At 44.9% G+C, this 13,826-nt stretch overlaps 2 protein-coding genes across 4 annotated transcripts in view; one reads left to right on the forward strand and one right to left on the reverse strand.

Annotated features, from left to right (window-relative positions):
- Positions 1–11,989, forward strand: part of LOC106821567 (ankyrin-3-like) — a 48,670-nt gene extending 36,681 nt beyond the window's left edge. For all 3 annotated transcript variants that reach the window (XM_014826436.1, XM_014826437.1, XM_014826438.1), the window contains exon 2: positions 8,531–11,989. In XM_014826436.1, the coding sequence (XP_014681922.1) occupies positions 8,571–10,676 (2,106 nt within the window). In that variant the 5' untranslated portion in view covers positions 8,531–8,570 and the 3' untranslated portion in view covers positions 10,677–11,989. The remainder of the gene's footprint in view (positions 1–8,530) is intronic.
- LOC106821547 lies at positions 3,466–3,990 on the reverse strand. The gene has a single exon (XM_014826415.1). It carries the CDS (start codon positions 3,988–3,990, stop codon positions 3,466–3,468), a length of 525 nt encoding a protein of 174 aa, XP_014681901.1.
- Positions 11,990–13,826: the final 1,837 nt, after the last annotated feature.

Raw genomic sequence — 13,826 nt, forward strand, 5'->3', positions numbered from 1 at the left:
GAAAATTGATTCTGGCTAATTGTTTGGCTACAGAAAAAAAAATCCTAGCTAGGGCCCTGAGTATGATATGATGCTACAATACCGTCCAAGCAAGGATAACCCAGCAGACTTTACAAGCCGACATCCTGAGAACAGTGCATCATGCAGCCGTGCAGAGAGAATTGGTGAAGAGTACATTAACTTCCTGGCACAGGCAAGCACTCCTATTGCATTGACCCTTGATGGGATCAGAGCAGAAACTGCTTGTGATAACGAAATGCAAGATGTCATAAAGGCCATCAGATCAAATCGGTGGTCACAAGAGATTCACAATACCAAAAGGTCAGAGGGGAGCTATCGGTTACAGCGGACCAAAGCCTAGTCCTCAGAGGACGACGCATAGTTCTCCCACAGTTATTGCGACAGAGAGCAATAGAGCTTTCTCACGAATGCCACCAGGGACTAGTTAAATCTAAGCAATTGCTCAGAGCGAAGGTGTGGTTCCCAAATGTGGACAAGCTAATGGCGGACCAAATAGAAAGATGCATAGCATGCCAGAGTAATATCACAACACCCCAGACTATGGTCCCTCTACAAATGACAGACTTACCGGATTATCCATGGCATTCTGTCAGCGTTGACTTCTATGGTGAGCTACCATCAGGAGAACATCTTATGGTTCTGATAGATGATTTCTTCAGGTATCCAGTGGTTGAGATCATACACTCACTCACTGCTACGACTGTCATTCCTGTCCTTGACAGAGTGTTTTCTCAGTTCGGAACCCCAGTAAGGTTGAGGTCCGATAACGGCCCTCCCTTCAACAGTTAAGACTTTGCAGACTTCACTAAATATCTCGGTATAAAACACCATCGTGTAACTCCTTTGTGGCCACAGGCCAACGGGGAGGTTGAGAGGTTTATGCGGAACTTAGGAAAGGTGACCAGAACCGCCGCGGGTGAACATACATCATGGAAACAAGAACTATTCAAATACCTAAGAAATTATCGTGCTACACCACACTCCACAACAGGAGTCCCACCAGCAACAGTTATGTTCGGACGTGACATTCACATCAAGCTCCCATCAGTCGATGATGGAAAGGGCACCCCGGACAAAATCAACAGTGAAATCAGATCGAGAGATAGGGCTGCCAAATCAAGGATGAAATCTTACTCAGACTCTAAACGGAGAGCGAAGGACTCCAATCTACACGTGGGAGACACTGTACTTGTGAGACAGAAGAAAATCAACAAGCTGACACCTCCTTACAGTCCCAAACCTATTACTGTGATTTTTTGTGTTTGGTATTTTCAATGGTAAAATTGTGCCAGTCGTATGTTAGTTTTGTCGTTATCTTGCGTTGGCGTTGTGTGAATTTTCTAGGTAAGATACGTACGTATGCCATATTATGATTGTTTGTTGATGTAAATTGTTAATGCATTGTATGTAGCCGTTGAGTTTAGGTAGTCTGGATATAGTCTGATGTAGAGTCGTGTATTCGTTGCAGCCCGGGAAATTGGTACCCGTATCCGTTGATGTAATTTGATGTGAGGTCCGTGACGTATCTGAGGAAAGGCTTCAGCGTTTTGTAAGTAAATTGGATGTTTCGTGTAAATTGTTTGTAGCAGTGATATCAGAATACCCAAGCTAATATATGTCGGAATGTTTGTGTATATCAGAATACCCCTGGTAATATATATCGGAATGTTGCCGTGGGACGCAGATGTGTGTTACGTGTAGTGGAAGGTTGCCGTAGACCGCAGAATACCCCTGCTGATATATATCAGAATATCTAAAGGTTGTATCGGATGAATTAGGGGGAGAATGGAGATTTAATGTGTATGCAAAGTTGTCATTTGTTAGCAGAGTATCTGTGATACCTGTGTAGTCGCGTTGCTGTGTAACGTATAACTTGATTTCATTATTGTGTTTGAGTGTGAATTTAAAGCGTGTAATTTCTATGTGTTACAGTCTACCACACGTTACCATGTCTACGTGAGTAGAGCATGGCTACATGCGTAGCGAATAAAATGGCTGGTATGAACTGCAGCCTGAGTCTTCTTCTTCTTCTTCCTCGTCTCTGCGGGAGCACATCACAAAGGTGACAGCAGAGTGTGATGGACATCGTATAACGCGGAACACGTCCTTCTTCAAAAAAATTCTTGGGGAGAAGGTAAAGGGGTCAGGGACCAACAATAATAAACGACTCGTTCGTGATCTGGACTATGACGAAGTGGACATTGTAGATCCAGTTGCTCATAATGATCCAGCTCCGGTTGAGAATCAGCCTGCTCCAGTTAGACCTCAGCGCAGAGCCAGGCGGCCCGCATATCTGCAGGACTATACTGTTTGATCCGTTTACAAGTGGACATTAATCAGAGTGAAAATTTGTCAGGAAAAACTCACTTAATTATATTGTTTAATTTTACCTAATATGTTCAATCCAGTTGTATTTTGGACATCAATCGTGCTACTTTCAGTTTCGTCAACAATAAGCAATTATCCCGTTAATAGGTTTTTAAACATAAGTTAAAGGACTTTGTTTAACTTTCATTTAGTGTTTATTATTCCATTATATTAGACATTGGTTGTCAATCTAATAAGAAGGGGAGAGATGTGATATTCAGTGCACAACTGAGTAGTCTTACGTTTTCCCGATAGGGGTCATTAAAGTGGTTCTTGTTCGCAGCAACCATTAGTGTGATGCGTTGTTTGTCTCCTTGAGATAATATTAAACATTACACCTCCTAACCACGCTTCCATTCGGGTACTGCACCATGTACGATCGTGGCTCGTCGCACACCTACATTATGGTCGCTGGTTCCCACTGTGACTTCCTTGGCTCTTTAACCATGACTTTCATGCCTGGTAACAGACCTGGCAGTTCTGCTCCGGCATGTGTGTCGTATCTCTCTCTGCTCGCTTGTTTCTTTGCTAACAGCCTCTCGAATACTAGTGTGTCAGTCACTGTAGTGTCATTCTTAACAGGAAGGTTGGAGCGAACCTTTCTGTTGTATAAGATTTCGGCAGGGCTCGGCAAGCCTGCATCGAGAGGTGTTGTGCGCAGGCACAATAACGCTAGCTTTGGGTTCGTGCCGCTCTGCTTCACTTTCTTCAGGACATGTTTGACAATGCCGACCATTCTCACAATGACGCCATTGCTTTGAGCGTATCGGGGGCTGCTTGTGATGTGCTAAAACTCCCAGTTCATTGCAAAATTAAGGAACTTGGCACAGCTGTGCTGCGGCCCATTGTCCGTGATGAGCCGTTTCTGAACGCCGTGCACCGAGAAGAGGTCCTTACAGAATTTGATGACCTCTGTGCTTGTCTGCATGGTCAAACCTCGGACGAACGGCATCTTGCTGAACTGGTTAGTGACGAGAGCGTACATGTGTCCGTCGAGTTCGAACAGGTCACTCGACAGTGTGTCCCAGGGCTGGGATGGCATGTCGTGCGGCTGCATGGGCTCTGACTGTTTTGCAGTCACGTGAGGCAGTCATTGCACGACTTCTCGATGTCCGACATGTTTAGCCAGTACACAGACTCTTTGGCGCGTAGCTGTGACTTGGTGATGCCTTGGTGTCCTGCATGTATGCGTTCCAGGAATTCTGGCTGCATCGAGGCTGGAATTATGATCCTGTTGACTGTGTATAGGACTCCATCCTCGACTGAGATGTAATCTCTCATCGACCAGTAACTACGTATTAGTTTCAGCATCAGCCTTGCTTCCGCTGGCCATCCAATCATCACCTGTTCTCTCAGAGCCGAGAGCCCAGCGTCGCTCGTTGTGGCTTCATGTGGCTTGCTTAGCTGATTATTCGTAATCTGAACGAGGTGAATTGTGCGTTCTAGCTCAATCTCGGGGCCTTGTGACGGACATATCCTTGACAGGTAGTCAGCATACATCACTTTGGGGCCTGGTCTCCACGTTATCGTGACAACATATGGCTGGATACGTAGTAGCATCCTCTGTAGCCTCTGTAGTGCTTCACTGAGCTGCGTTTTCATCTGTATGTTCTCCAGCGGCTTGTGATCGCTGTACAGGTTAGTGGCTTTCCGTATACGTATGTATGGAACCCTTCCAAACCATACACAACTGCGAGGAGCTCACGTTCTATGTTTGCATATCGCGTTTCCGCTGCACCAGAGCTTTCGAGGCAAACGCTATGGGCTTCTTGTCTTGTATCAGCGCTGCTCCTAGTCCGACGGAAGACGCATCTACTTCGACCTCCACAGGCTTTTGTGGGTTGAAAAACCTCAGCTTCAGGTCTTCGTGCACTGCGTCTTTGAGGGTGACGAATGCCGCTTGCTGCTCTGCGTCCCATATCCTTGAGGAGCTGCCGCAACACATCAGTCTTCTCGGATAGGTGAGGAATGAACGGTGGTAAATGCTGCACAACTCCAGGAAACTTTGCAAATCCTTGACGTTTTCTGGGGTGGGCGCCTCTGTATTTCATCACATTTCTTGGGATCTTGAATACCCTTGAAGCACTTTGGATACAACCGCTGAAGCATATCGCGGTCTGGGATGGGAGGGGTTGGTGCGGGTTTAGTATGGACAGGGTCGTGGGGGGAAGTCGGCAGGCTTTCACAATTTGTCGCAGAAATGTTGTTGCTTTCCACAACCTGAATGATGCCTAACTTCTCTGTGGCCCCACATGAGAGAATTTCAGGGCCTTCTGTGTCGCACACAGAACCTCGAATCGTGCCATTTAGAGGTTTCAAACTGTATAGGAATATCAATAACTCCCATCTGTGAAATGCTGTACTGTTCACGGCAGTCAGCCTCACTTTGCTGCTTCTTAAGACTGATTTACGGTCGTCAACCTTGGGAAACATCTGCTTCAGACATCGCAATGGAAGAATGTTCCCATTTGCACCTGTGTCCGCTTTCACCGTGAGGGTGACCTTCCCTCGGACACCAGGTGGCCTCACATTCAGCTTCGCCATAATCGACTGTCTCTCGTTTGCGTCAATGTCTCCAACTACGATTACTTCGCCACAGTTGAGTGACGTCGCGCCTTGATAGGAGTTGATCGCGTCTACATTCCGGCCTCTGCTGCTCGAGCGGGGTCGTTGCAACGGATTTCCCTGCTGCTTCGTGGCGGACGTCTTGTGGTGTTTTCCATCCTTTCGCATACAAACGACTGCAAAGTGGTTCGCCTTTCCACATTTGCTGCACTGTTTCCCATACGCTGGGCATTTTTTGGTCACGTGCTTGATCCCACAGTATCTGCATTTATCGTGGTGTCGTGATGGGTGTTGAATGGCGTCCACTTTAACACCTGCGCTGAAGGAGGAGGAGTTTTGCATCGTCGATTGGTAGTGCTGTGCAGACTTGACGGCATCCTCCAACTTCAAGTCGTTTCCCTTGGCGATAAGGGTTTTGCGCTGGAATGTGGGTCATTTCGTCGCGAATTGAATTGTCCGTGAATTCGCACGATTGTGCCTTGGCTTTCTGGCGACAGATAAAGCTTTCTATCACTTCGCCCTCTCTCTGCATGAGGGAGGAGAGCTCGAGTTATTATTGGAATTTTATTATAATTATTATTTGGAATTCTATAGATTGGAAGATACATAAATTGATTGTTAAATGAGCTCTTTGATTGTAAACGTTTATATATGTTTTGAAAGTTGTATGATTAATTTGTAATTTAAGCTATACATTTGTCGTTTGTTACGTAATAATTCTGAAACCAACAGTAATAAATAAATTTCAAACTTAGTGAACTGATTTGTTATTCTGTAAATTAATTTAAAACATAATTGTTAGGGTGATGAAGCAAGATTTGAACATTTGTGAGTTTATGTAACATGTTCTCAATTAAATTGCAAGTTAGTAAATTGGTTTGTTGTTTTGAAAATAAATTGTACATTTAGAAAATGAATTTTTACAATCATGTGAAGGAATTTGTATATCAGGCAATTATTTTGGATAGTTGTGAATTAATTTGCAAGTTAATAAATTGATTTGTTATTCTGTTAATTGATTTTAAATTTTGAATTTAAATTTCTCGAACAATATAAAGTAATTTGTATTTTTATTAATTAATTTGAAATATTTAAAATTGATTTAAAATTGTGTATTTGAAATGTTTGAAAATGATTTTTGAAGGGGATGGCTTCCATAATAAACACTGAACACGTAACATTTCTTTTACTCGGCGTATAAACATGCTTAATTAGTAGAAGTGCATTATCCCAATTCGAGTTGAATATGAATTTACAAAAGAACAAGTTTAATAGGGTTAATGTTAATGGATCAAGTGAATATTTCGTCCAATGAATAATACTTATTTACAGTGCCAGTGCGGTTGGTTTAGAATCTAGCAAATAGAAACACAAGAAGTATATTTTGACAATGAAAATGTAGGATGAAGCCTTGAAGGTTGACTGCTATGCTGATGCTGGCTGCCTTGCTGATGCTGAGGCTGATGCTGTCATGCTGATATACTAGTCTAAACTAGGTGGATAATGTATACACTAGCTGGGAAATTTCTCCTACAAGTCTAAACTAGCTGGATAATGTATAAACTAGCTGGGAAATTTCTGCTACCAGTCTAAACTAGCTGTGAAATTTCTCCTATCATCCTAAACTAGCTGGGAAATGTAGAGCGATATATAGAATTAGCCTATGACGATACCATGCGTATATTTTTGGTAATTAATTCAACTATTCGTCCTTCAATAAACTCAAAATTCACAGAAACCATAGCGAAGACATGTGTTTATATGTATCTAGAATTTTAGAAATGTAACTCGGATCGTTCGCGAGATATTAGAGGTGGGGCGTGTGAAACATCTCACGAGTTAGCCGGCGAGGCGAGCTCACCGATCTCCAGGAGGGTGAACTTATCCCACGAGCCGAGCTCACCGATCTACAGACGCATCAACTCGCCCAAATGTGGGGGCGAGTTTGGAGGTGGGCCGAGTTGACCGGACACCAAAACACCTACCTAGATCAATCTAACCCAACAGGAGTAGGGTTACAACGACAACACCGTTTTTGCGTGGAGCCGTCCTGAATGATTCAAAACGGGGGGGGGGGGGTTATGATGTGTTCTTGGGGACTACGTACTTTTATTCATGTTTTATTCTGAACACGAATCTTTTTACTCAATCCCGAGCATTACGACCCACCACAATAACGTCTCTGAAGCATTTATATACTGTTTCAAAAGATCGATGGGAGGAGCGGCGATTTATCCAACCGCTATTTCTGTTGACCTGTGATGCAAGCTTTTCCAATGCGCATAGCGCTCGGCTAACTTTGGGCAACAGAAATGGCGGTTGGATAAATCGCCGCTCTTCACATCGATCTTTTGAAACCGTATATAAACGCTTCAGAGCCGTTATTGTAGTGGGGTGTAATGCTCTGGATTGAGTAAGTACGTAGTCCCCAAGAACACATCATAACCCCCCCCCCTCCCGTTTTGAATCACTCGGGGTGGCTCCACACAAAAACGGTGTTGGCGCTGTAACCCTACTCTTGTTGGGTTACATTATTGTATCAAGAGCGGATAATACCTAGAGTGTACAACGGAAAAACGGGAAAATAGTGCTATTTCACGACTACATTATTCTACTTTGCCTGCGAGTCTAGAATAATTTCATGGTATTGCATTAAAGCAGATTCTTTGCTCTCTAAAACAGACAACCGCTTGTCAATACGATACTCCTAGGCGGAGATATCGGCTCCTAAACCTCCCCTCCCACATGCCAAACGCCCCCTCGTATCCACTTCTGCCACCATCCTACACGCGGCTAAGCGTTGAGTCGTGAAAGTTCGGTTATTTCCGTGATAAATTTATGAATGGACGGTGCTTCGGTTATCATAGGTGACATTCGGGGGCATCGCCTATGCCCTTATCTTCCATTATCTTTCCTAGCACGGCTAATGCCCGTCATGATGGAGCCGGCTCCATCAAGTTTTTACAACGCAGCTCAGTTACTCAGTGTAGTAACAGTACCAAATTTGGGCATATGACATCAATTATCAGCGCTCCAAGATGGTGAGCGGAAACGATAGCCAAAATGCTTACCCGCGTGTAGGATGGTGGCAGAAGTGGATTCGAGGTGGCGTTTGGCATGTGGGAGGGGAGGTTTAGGAGCCGATATCTCGCGCCTAGGAGTATCGTATTGACAAAGCTGTTGTCCTTGTTTTAGAGAGCAAAGAATTCTGCTTAATGCAATACCATGAAATTATTCTAGACTCGCAGGCAAAGTAGAATAATGTAGTCGTGAAATAGCACTATTTTCCCGTTTTTCCGTTGTACACTCTAGGTATTATCCGCTCTTGATTGTATCTATAAAACACCACGTGCAACCAAGATGTTCTAAGGTCAATCTAAATTGCTTCATTTATACTGGTTCTATGTTTATCAAGTTATCATGTTATGGGTATCATGCTGTAGAAATTTCAATGTTGTGCAATGAAATTTGATAATTTTATGGAATTTAAGTTATCTGTGTGTATATTGTATTAGCATGTGTGCAAATTCAATTATGTTTTTCTTTCTTACGTACAACTACATTTTATTTATAATAGGCTATAGGGTAATGACTATTGGCACACCAACTTGATAGCAATGGCAGCAGGACACGAAAGTTGGAGTCTGCGCATTTATAACTATGGCTACACCTGGTATTTAACAGCACGTCAGTACTTTCCCTTGAGGATCCTCATCCCATACAGAGTGTCTAACAGGACACAAGAGGCAATCGGTGCCCTCTTTCAAGCTGTTAAAAGTGGTGAACAACACACGCGCATTTTGGAGCACATACTCTCAGACAGCGTGCCGGGTGATGACTTACTATTTTTCAAGAGTCCACGAGGTTACAACATCCTTCAGGAGGCAGCCATGCACAACAACCTTCCACTTGTCAGGCTACTACTGAACCACAACTGCAATCCAAATGCCGGGGATTGCAGCCTGCCGCTGTCCGTAGCATGTAAGTCCGGTGTTGTGGACGTAGTCGAGCTGCTACTCGCACATAATGCCCGTATCGACCAGGTGTACGGCATGTGCTACCCGAATCCACACATGCCTGTTCTAAAGGAGAAAGACATGTTCGGACGTGAGTCAAGACATTATCAGTGCGAGACGAATGCGCAGCTGCCGATTTATCACGCGATTGAAAGTGACCGCCCAGACGTCATCAGCATGCTGCTTGCGCATGAGGACAACCACTGGCTGAAGTGGCAAGCGCAGAAACCTCTGCTGCATCTCGCCTGCGAGATGGGTTCACTAAGCAGTATGAAATTGCTAGCGAAGCGGCGACATGGTGACCTTGACCTTATGCTGGCCGACCGCTCACCGCTACACCGTGCGATTGAGCATGGCCCGCGCTATGTCAGTGTGCTTGTCGGCCATGGTGCCGACACTGCTGCGATCACGAGCCACAACCAGACGTCGCTGCACCTTGTCTTCACGAGCACACGCAACTTCTTCAACATCTATCGCACGCTGCACCTGCTGCTCGCACACGGAGCCGCCGAGAACGTGAACCTGATGGACAAGGATGGCAACACACCGCTGCACCTACTGCTACAGCTGATCTTCAGCGCTCACAAGGATGACTCTCTTGAAGGTCGCTTTCCCAACTATGAGATTACGGCTTCACTTTTCGTGAGCACTCTAATCGACTCAGTGACGCTGCTGCTTGCCAAAGGGGCCAATCCCAATATTCAAGACAATAATGGGTTCACGGCTTTACATCTTGCCACTACAGAGATTATTTCGGGTCTCCAGCATGTGGACCATCCGATGTGCCCATCAAATTTCGAATGGTGTTCGTATGAAATGCTTTACCAGGTGTTGAGTACCATATTAACCTCATATCGATACATGAACACTAACTTATTGGATCAGGATGGAATGACACCACTGTTGATTCTGTTTCGGAGTCTAATGACAGTAGACTTGCTTGAGCTTGACCAGGAAAGTGGTTTTAGTAGTTGTGTAGAGGTCTTGTGCAAGCATGGCGCAGATGCTAACATTGCACAGAATGGGCAGTTCACAACACTCAACATTCTGATCTTTGTTGCAAGCGACATCATTCATAACACGACTGTGCCACTGGCTAAGGACCGATCATTCAAATTCATCAATGACATGCTAGAACTTCTACTGATGCATGGTCTCGATCCAAACCTGCGCTTCTCAAAGCGCACACAGCATGCACTCCTGTCCTTGATGGACATGGTCCATAATGCGCTGACGCCTGACGACCTCGTGTATGTTTACCAACTAACTGCGACACTGCTGCGATTCGGCTCTGATCCAAACATCGACATCTCGACGACAGAGCCAATGATATGCCACTCACAGAGCTCAGTGTTTCTGAAGAAGTCTTCGGGACAGGTGTTGTACTACTATGTGCAAATTCTGGCAAGGAATGACCACCTTCTATGTGGTCACGCGTACCTCAAGCTGCTGTACCTGTACTTCTACGCAATGTCACACAGGGAGCTGTGGAACAGCCTGCGAATATTGAACGCACAGACGGCTCTCATTCCGACCAACCAGGAGCTGACGATTGTGCTGCATGAGCTGTCAACAACACCCAGGACCTTAAAGCAGAATGCACGAATTGCCATCTATGAGGCTCTACGATATAGGCTGGTACCACGGGTCAGCCAACTCCCTCTACCGACTTTGCTGAAGAACTACCTGCTCAATTTTGAGCACTGAGCTGTCATTTGTGAAGGACATCATTATTGGCTGTTTTTTCGATTGTATGACGACTATTAACATTTACTTAGATGTATTGTTGAATTATTCAGCAATTTATAGACGTTTTGCTGAACATTCGGTTTTTCCAATCGTTTTATCCGATTTAAGAATAGCTTTTGCTAGGTGTTGAGCGAAATGTATATATGAATTACAGACAAAGTGGTTTTCGTGTTGTTTGTTGTGATCGGCAGTAATGATCAATGTAGGCGACAGCGGTAAAGTTTTATCTAGTCGAACCCTAGTGTATGTTACGGTAGATTGTGTTACATTACTGTAGTAGACGGTTCTTGATATTTCCGTTCATTATAGAGTTAAGAAAAATCATGAAGACGTGTACGCTCTTCTATTAGATACATATGTTCAATGTAAAACTTTTATATGTTTATCGTGTAGCTACGCGTCATTTTAGCATTACTATGATATGTGTTAAAGGTACTTGGTTTTGTGAAACCTTTCGTTAGATTTACAGAGTCAGATTCGGTTAGCAATTTACAGAAGGAGGCCCACATTGTGAGGAACAGATAATTAAATGCTTTCAGCTTCATCTTCCACTGAACAAAACCGTTATTAGCTCGCTAAGTTGCTGGCATGATCATTTTATCACTCAGTCGTGCGTTTCCATCTTCTCCCCAGTATACCGTCGGCAATGTGATAATTCTTACAGAAAATTTGCCAACAGCTAGAGAAGCTCTGATTTTCGCTGTACAATTCTATTTTCGGCATAGCAATTAATTGTATTTTTTTAAATGTCATCTGCGCATAGCTGCAGGTGTTACATGGAAGGTATATGGTGGTAAAAAATTGTCCACGTGAGATATACCTGTAGAGACATACAGATTCAGATTGTCATATACCATACAGTCTACACACGTCTGCATGTCGGGCCTACAAGAGTTAATCTGACATAAAGTAATATCACGAAACATCGCTACTATAACGTATAGATTCAAGGTATTGTGTGTAATGCGCGGCTTATGATCATTACGTATATATAGTCTATAGGAAAATCGTACTCATGCGAATACTCATAAATACTCGCATTAAGCACTCATAGGAGCTCACATTTGCCCTTTTACTGAGAATGCTATTTTAAGCATTTCAGTGGAATTGCTCCTTCAAGTTTCTGCTTCGGTGTTGGTGGTGTTGAGAAACCGCCACCCTATAAACGCTGCAGCCATAGTATCTGGCGTGTTCCGTGCCTAGGTGTGCAACAACTATCTTGTGCAGTATGTAAGAGTAAATTGCTCTCAGAAGTTGGGTTTGAAAGTAGGTTGGTCGTTGTGTAAGCGATTCAGTTTCTCAATTCCTTTCATACCACCTCACTCTATCTCTCTCTCTCTCTCTCTCTCTCGCTCCCTCTATTTCGTTCTCTCTCTCTCCCTCTCTAGGGCGCGTTTCACTAACGTTCGTTTGCTATTTTTCCTTCGCTATTTTCAAAGTTTATCCGTAAATAGCTAAGAACACGTCCGCGCGTGTTTCACAAAGCTCCGTTCGCTAAAGTTTTATTCGTTATTTAGCGAACAACTTTAGCGACACCTTTGCAGGGGATCGGTAAATTTAGCGAAGGACTTGCGGTGTATTTAAACCCTATAAAAACATAATGTAGCGCTGTGTGCGCTGTATATTGTAGCAGCGATGTCGCGGAGGTTGTTTCAGATAAATGCACCTAACTTTACTACAAACGATAGTGCCTATATAGGCACACTATTCACGCGAATACAAGCTCGTGCCCGTCCTGTACACACATCCACAATCAGACTGACACAGGCAGACTTGCCAATCTCTCTCAATTCATCTGCTAAAACGCGCGCCTGGGATCTACTTTAGGCTCCGTTTCGCCTGCCTGTCGGATAGAAAGAATATCAAAATGTTATATGTTTTACTCTAATCTTTCAATAGTTTATAATATATTGTAATGTGTGTTGTGAGTCTTTACATGCTATCGATGCCACAGATTTACATGCAAGTGTAGTCTCTGTTTGCAAACCGGTTGTCGAACGAGAGCCTGAGCATTGACAGATGTGACACACGCCCTAGCACGTCGTAAGCTCCGAGAATATAGCACCCATGCGACACAGAAATTAGCACGCACCTACTTAAAACACTTAATTAGCACTTATTTCGAGTAACTGTTATCGCCGCATCACAACTGCAAGCAGCGTATACAGGGGCGGCGCCAGGGTATTTTGTTAGGGGGGGGCGAAACCAGGGGCGTGTACAGGAGCACGCGAAGGGGGGGTCTGGGGGGCTCTCCCCCCGAAAATTTTTGAAATTAGACCCGCTCAGATTGTCATAGCTTGGCATTGTTTTCGTTATAAGCGAGTTCGTAGTTAGCCGTGTACGTGCACACGCCGTGCACACTTGTACGTGCACACGCCGTGCGCACTTGTACGTGCACACGCACGCACTTGTACGTGCACACGCACGCACTTGTACGTGCACACAAGCACGCACGTGTACGTACACACGCACGCACGCACGCCCGTGTACGTACGCAAGCACGCACGTGTACGTGCACACGCACGCACGTGTACGTGCACACGCACGCACGTGTACGTGCACACGCACGCACGTGTACGTGCACACGCACGCACGCACGCGTACGTGTCGTTGCTTTTATCGAGTGTTGAACACAATCATACAAACGAAAATGAGGACAACTATCACATCCCCCAGCACTCCTGCAGACAGCTAGAGCCATATGGTTTACACTAGAGGCCAACAGCCACTCCGTGGCAGCCATGAAGGGCCCACGATGAAGGGCCATGATGGGGGAACAAGAGAGGCGTCAGTTTGGTTCCTATGGTATGTGTCGCACAGTGTGATTGGTTTATGCTAGGCACGCCCCTCAACAGCCAGCAGCTACGATGGCGTAGTGGATTTACGCCGGAATTCATCAAAATTTGCGTACGCAGGTGCTACGCTGCGTTGATGAATCGCACCTACGAGCTTTGCGTACGTACTTCGTAGAAACTCTGTGTACGCAATACACTTTGCGCAACGTTGATGAATCCGGCCCCAGGGGCCCGCCTTAGTGCCCCTGTCCAGGGGCAGAGCCCCTGGCAGGGGTCCGGGGAAGCTCTCAGAGTTTAGCTAATCAAAGCCCTC

The sequence above is a fragment of the Priapulus caudatus genome, unplaced genomic scaffold, assembly GCF_000485595.1.
Source record: "Priapulus caudatus unplaced genomic scaffold, Priapulus_caudatus-5.0.1 Scaffold77, whole genome shotgun sequence".
In the NCBI taxonomy this organism is placed as follows: Eukaryota; Metazoa; Priapulida; class Priapulimorpha; order Priapulimorphida; family Priapulidae; genus Priapulus; species Priapulus caudatus.

What these genes read in the sequence shown, in the direction of transcription:
- LOC106821547 (XM_014826415.1), bottom strand. Translation starts at nt 3,990, where the DNA reads ATGAAAACGCAGCTCAGTGAAGCACTACAGAGGCTACAGAGGATGCTA.